The 6708-nt window shown below is 31.0% G+C and overlaps 1 protein-coding gene across 1 annotated transcript; it reads right to left on the bottom strand.

Annotated features, from left to right (window-relative positions):
• Nucleotides 1–2201: 2201 nt before the first annotated feature.
• LOC123701091 (E3 ubiquitin-protein ligase TRAIP-like) lies at nt 2202–6239 on the bottom strand. Its single transcript, XM_045648529.1, has 8 exons — nt 5955–6239; nt 5495–5707; nt 5013–5171; nt 4771–4872; nt 4242–4355; nt 3854–4046; nt 3187–3309; nt 2202–2915 (listed from the first exon to the last, which is right to left on the bottom strand). The coding sequence occupies exons 1-8, from the start codon at nt 6065–6067 to the stop codon at nt 2604–2606; spliced, it is 1329 nt and encodes a 442-aa protein (XP_045504485.1). The 5' UTR covers nt 6068–6239; the 3' UTR covers nt 2202–2603.
• Nucleotides 6240–6708: the final 469 nt, after the last annotated feature.

Here is a 6708-nt window from a genome sequence, read left to right as displayed (position 1 = left end):
TTAATTTATTTTAAATATATTTTATGTTACAACTTCGCTTGTCGTAATTTGTCAAAAATTTATAAAAATATTAAGTCAAAATGAACCTTAATCCATAAAAAATAAGTACTAATATAGATTGAACAGCAAACAAGACTTTCTGGAATATTATTGAAATAAACAAACGAATGTCGGATTAGTGATGCATGTGGCGCATATCGACAGTATCGATACTTTAGAAAAGACAAACATTTTAAATATTAAATTTTATTCTATTTTTCCTTAGCTTTCATTTGTCCTATTTATTTATAGATTTTCGAAAGAGCCTAATTTAAAAGAGAAATGGATAATAAATGCAACGTGACGAGTTAACTGGATGCCGAACAGCATTAAGCAGTCTAACAAAGGCCACCGATACATCAAACCTACGGCAGTTCCAAGATTTAAAATAATGCATATTTTCTGTTTGTTTTGTAAATATAGATTTATACTATTCTATTCCGTTTTTTATTTAAATATAATAATATGAAAAGACGTACTTAGTAGTAATAAACATACTCCAAAATGTGACACATTATCCTATACTCATATAATAGAAAGAAAAAAAAATGCACAAAAATATATTTATTTGTGAATTATCGATAACAAGGCTGACATCCCTTAAAGCATAGCATCAGGTTAATGTCAAGTTAATGTCATTAATTTAGAGTGACACAAATTTCAACCTTATCTTTATGTGTAGAGGTTCAAAGTTATATGTATTGAAAACCAACGCCATCTGTTGTGGAATAGCTGAATGTTTTCGAATTTGGAATTTCTGAGCAAAGAGAAACAAAACAGCTAATATACCTAGGGATGTTATACTAAAATAAACCGTAACTTGGTTCGTTAGGGTACATATTGAAATGCTGAATTTATAACCTAAGTCAGTTTTTACTCAAATTAAGCTGTCCAATCAAAGGCATAGTTTACTTGTAGTGTACTGTATAAATATCGGTTTAAATGTGTGGGTTTGGCGACACTGGTTTTCATACTAATGATGACATTATAGCACTTCTATTATGTTCACTGTTCTGTGGTTATTCTCTTCTATTATTTACATTTTTGAAAAGGGCCCTTTTTTACTACAATTTTACTACGTTTTCCATTCGGCTGTCCCCAAGTTATAAGAAGTGTAACAAACACAATTTTTTTCTATTGATTTATGCTTGTTATGACCTTATGCAATATTAATTATGGATATTACCACGGGATATTACATACCATACGCCATTATTTTATCTGTGACTTTATCATTCATCATGCCCAAGTGTGCCCAACTCAGAGCAATGCCCAAGCATAACATTGGTTCCATTCAAGTAATAACTCAATAAAATTAAAAATAATCAAATAAAATTAACTGCGTTAAAAACAACCGACTTCAAAAACGGAAAAGTAAAAAATAAAAAAGATTTGATATTATTAATTGCTACATATTATTTAGATGTGCTATTTATTAAATAGGTTTGATGTCGGTGCACGGGCTTAATACTAAGTGCTTAGTGTTTGGCACCGACTTCAAACCTATTTAATAAATAGCACATCTAAATAATATGTAGCAATTAATAATATCAAATCTTTTTTATTTTTTACTTTTCCGTTTTTGAAGTCGGTTGTTTTTAACGCAGTTAATTTTATTTAATACTTTTTAGTGTAATTTTCAACACGAATCAAACGAGCCCAAACTCGATAAAGTTGAGTCAATATATTACTGAGTTCCTATGGCCACCTTCCGATTCCATCATCAAATCAGCTCTATGTCATGATAATGTTTCATCGCTATCCAATTTACACACTTATACAAAATTTCAGCTCAATCGGTTACCGGGAAGTGAATCAAAGTTACTTGCTACATTCCAATTAAGTCATCGAGTACAGACAAAAATGCTCATAAAATAAAAACTACTGGGCCTAGCCGAATAAAATTTTTATGGGACCAATTCGACACCATCCTGCATCGAACAAAAAAAGAATCACGTAAATCGGTTCAGAAACCTCGGAGTAATCGGTGTACATACATAAAAAAAAAAAAAAAAAAAAATATACCGGCCGAATTGATAACCTCCTCCTTTTTTTTGAAGTCGGTTAATAAAGAAAACTATTAAATTGTTCCACTCCTCAATAAAAGGGAGCTTATCGTAAATATTATATAGGTAGGGTTAAAACAAAATAAAATAATATAATAAAATAAAAAACAATTTTATTAATAATTTCCTTATAAGTACATATCTTTCAACACTAAAAACATTCTTCTCTGGTATTGTCCATACGAACATTGAACTAATCCTAAAAATAAATATTTAACCTCTACTTGTGATATTTCGTATTCAAATAACAATAATTAACAATTATTAATTATTCAATAATTAATCGAACCCGCGACCAAAAGTTATGTGCAAATTCCATGGCTTTATAGTAGATTTTTCATTACAAAAATAGAATAAGCCAGTATTGTATCACGAGTTTATAATTTTTTTTCTTATATATATACAAAAAAAGTGTGATGTTATCTGTATAAAAACACTATTTGATTTTAGGCGGGAAATATTTGTTCCTTTTTTTAAATATATTTTTCCTACAGCCAATTATTCCTTTTTCTTCTTGAAGAATTTTTCTAAATCGGGGCTGGAGGGATTTGGTCTTTTCAACTTATGTTTGGCGGTTAATTTAGGGATACAGCTTTTTAATGGCGGTCTAGTGTTAGGTACGGGAAAAACATCTAGTTTCGAATGACCTCCGAGTCCATCATATGAAATGTTAAGATCATCCAAATTAGCATTGTTCGTTTTAAAGTCTATTTTAGTTTTCTCCTTCTTGTGGAATATACTGTTTTTGAAGGTATCTGACTTCCCGGCTACTGCGTTTTTGGACGACTTCAATATTGCGAATTCTGAGGGCTGTAAAAATAAAAAAAAATTGTTAAAGTTTATGTCTGAATACAAAATTTTCTAGGTATATTATCTTTTAGTAGAAATTGACAATCATCTTTATAATATCAATCATCTTTATATTATCAATAACTTTACTATCAAAATGGCATTGATTCTCTGCAAGCAACATTTAGTAAGTTTCAAAAGAGTATAAAAAATTACAAAAAATTAAAAATTTCTAGGTTCTTAGGTTCAAAATTTTGTATAATTTGTCCATATAAATATATATTCACAATACCTTCAAATTCTTTTCAGGTAGAGGATGGTTGGGATGTCTCTGTAAAGCAGTCAACACTAGACTGCTTTGTTTTAAATTTAAATATGGCGATTCCGCGTTTTCTATTTTATTCACTAGTGAACTCTGAAAATAAGATGCAACAATTGTACAAGTTGATATTGTTAACACATTGGCCTGTGTAAAAAACGTATAGTAAACCAAAAAGTAATAGTTTATGTGAATAACAGTTTGATAAAAAATAATGAAATAGCTGTTTGTAATTTTTGTATCAGTTATTATTCTAAGGCCAAAGGTGATGAATAAAAAAAAATATTATTCAAAATCGTTTAATAATATTAAAATTTAAATGATCAAATTGCACACATTGATACATCTTTATACATAAAAAAATTTACGTGTCACGTTGTTTGTCCACGATGGACTCCTTAACTACTAAACCGATTTTCAATTTGATTTGTACCAAGTGTGCAGTTTGAACTAACTTGAAAGATAAGATAGGTTGTCTCAGTTTCAAACGAACTTCACTTATATCGACATCTGGATTGAAATTACTTCACGACCATTCACAATTTTAACTAAGACAGCACGTCTATCGCGTCAGCTATATAGTATTAAAATAAATAATCACACAATAAAGGCATTTCCTCTAAAAATAACACAAACTTACAATACTAGTGTCCGCAGTGTTCAAAACCGTTGGCGAGTCGCTAAACGTCAGTTCAATTTTCATTTGTTTCTCTTCAGGTTTATTCTCTACTACATTTATGTTTGCGTTCTGATCTTCAGTACTGGGAGTCCTTCTTTTTTTGAGCTCCTTTTTATACTTCCTTTTCATATTTACTATGGATTCCTCAGCGTGTCTGTAGACAGTATGTGTTTTTAATATTTGGGGATAATAATAATACTGTTTTGTGTGAAAGAGTAACAAACACAAATTCATACAAATTGTGTTATTACTTGTGTTGATTCCAACAATTAACGCAAATACATAGAAACTTATCTGCTGTTTAATATTTTAAAGCAGCATAGAAATATCAAATTAGGTATACACTTACAGTAACTTAGCTTGAAGATCAACAACCACCCTCTTCTCTGCAGATAATTTTTGTTTCAGTGTTTGAATGCGGTCACGTGATTCGTTCTTTTTCTTTTCCGAATCGCATAGAGCGCTGTAAGAAACGAAAAAAATATTAAAACTTCACAGTTCACATCATATAAAATACTAGCAGTGCTCCGCGGTTTCACCCGCATTGCTCCGCTCCTGTTGGTCTTAGCGTGATATAATTAATTAATAAATAATAAGAATAAATGGGCCATCTAGCACTAAAATAAATTTTTCAAATCGGACCAGTAATAGGTACCTGAGTTTAGCGCGTTAAAACAAACAAACAAACTCTACAGTTTTATAATATTAGTAAAGATGTATTGTGTTTTGTGAGTGAATTGCTTTGCTTATAGCATTTACTACGCAACAATTAAAGAATATGATCACACTTCACAGCATAGCTGTCAAATGGAATTAGTTCTGTGCACAACTTATCTACTGTACTGAACCTACCCTACTATTATAATACTCATAATTACCGTTTCAATGCCGTAGCGAATGTGGCTACTGTCCTGATATCTGCATATCCCTGTAGCATTTGTTCCACCTCTTCACTTGTAGCGTTGAGTACTTTTTGTAATCTATAAAATACATCATCAATTAATCCATCTAGATCTAAATTAACGAGACAATTATTTATTAGCCATTGAACACACCAATGATTTTTATCATCAAAATAAACGAGAATTACATTATTCTACACGATTTTTAACAAACTTACCCATTTAAAGTCTGCAGATTCTTATTCAATACTTCATTCTCTTCTTTCAGTCTTTGGGTTTCTTTATTTTGTATTTGTACATATTTTAATTGTTCCTTTAACGCTGCTAAAGCCGATTCCTTAGTTACTAATTTCTTTTCATAATCTTTCAAAAGCTCTCTGCAATAAGTAAAAAAGTGTTGATTTGTGAGTATTGGTTCACTTGCAGTTAATTCTAAGCATTTGAATTTGGTGGTAGTTAATGTAACAGTTAGTAAAAAATTATGTTTATTATTATTTAAAGTCAAAATTATATTCATAAGTATCTGTGTCTAGAAAAAGGCAAATATATTATATTCAGAAAAAAGGCAAATATATGATATTCAGAAACATCCATCCATACTCACAAAATTTTACATTTATAATACAGTCACAAATATACTAAACAATAAGTACTAGTAAGACTGGTAGTATATCAAATATGATAGTTTACAAGAACATACTCATTCTTTTTTAGCTCAGCGGTAATATTTTTTATCTTCTCTTCGCTTTCATTGCATATAGTCCTCTGTTGCCGAAGTTGTAGCTGAGCATCATCAAGCCTAGACTGTAGTGTTGTTACATCATCAACTGAAGTATCATTCGATATTGTTGGATATACCCTGAACATACACCTGTCTGTTACCTTGTTACGACACTGCGGACAGGTTTTTGATCTGGAAATGTAACATAGTGAAAATTATTAACCCATTGAGCCCGAAGCGGCCCGATCGGTCCCAGACACAATAGATTTTCTATTGTGTCCATGGTCCGAGGCCTGAGTTTAAAATTAAAAAATTTTAACTGTACTTTTCTGTTACATATTTGTAGTATTTTTAAATGGCGGTAATCTAACGGTGTTTTTTGCATTACTTTTATATAGTGTTTGAATATTGTATCGGTTTTTAATCTGGTCAAACTTACCTGGCTATCCATTGCGATAAACAATTGTTATGAAATATGTGTCCACATTTAGTTACGTAGATATTCTCTGCTTGGTTCAATAAATCACTACAAATCGTACACAAAATGTGCATTTTGTTCAATAAACTTAGTGTTTGTTTAATGTTTACTAAAACTTTCAGGTTATTAACTTCATACAAAGTTTATTTCATATGAACCATATAATATTTCCACTTCTCGCGAAACGGTTTAAGGAAAAGCATACTAGTGTTTTACAAATACCTTCAATTAACGAGTAAAAGTCAAAAGAATAATTTGAAAATGTGAATTTGTATTCAAAAACAACGCTCAAGTCAAAGCTGACAGAACTTAGAAGTCAAAACTTATGGCGGCGACACAGATAATCTAAAATGAAACGCTTGAATGACGGACAAGAACAGAACAATATTTTAAAAAACGAACATACCTATGCCAGTGCCAAGAAGCTTATATCTATTGGCCAGTGCTATGCCAACACCTTAGGCCAACACACTTCTCGCTACATGTCGCTACTAAATAGTTTGTACTGGTTTGTACATTGTACATAATATATGAGTGATATTGTCGATACAAAATTGACATAAAATAACAGATATAATAAAAAATATTGCATCTGTGAGATACGTCCATATCTCTAATGCCTCCTCCACACTACTCGCGAAGTTCCTCGGCGAAGTACTTGGCCGAAGTTGACTGAAGTCCGCGGTGCTACACTACACACTCGTTCAACAGTCAA

Source organism: Colias croceus, chromosome 20, assembly GCF_905220415.1.
Source record: "Colias croceus chromosome 20, ilColCroc2.1".
NCBI classification, from domain to species: domain Eukaryota; kingdom Metazoa; phylum Arthropoda; class Insecta; order Lepidoptera; family Pieridae; genus Colias; species Colias croceus.
This window is presented reverse-complemented; position numbering and strand designations above follow the sequence as displayed.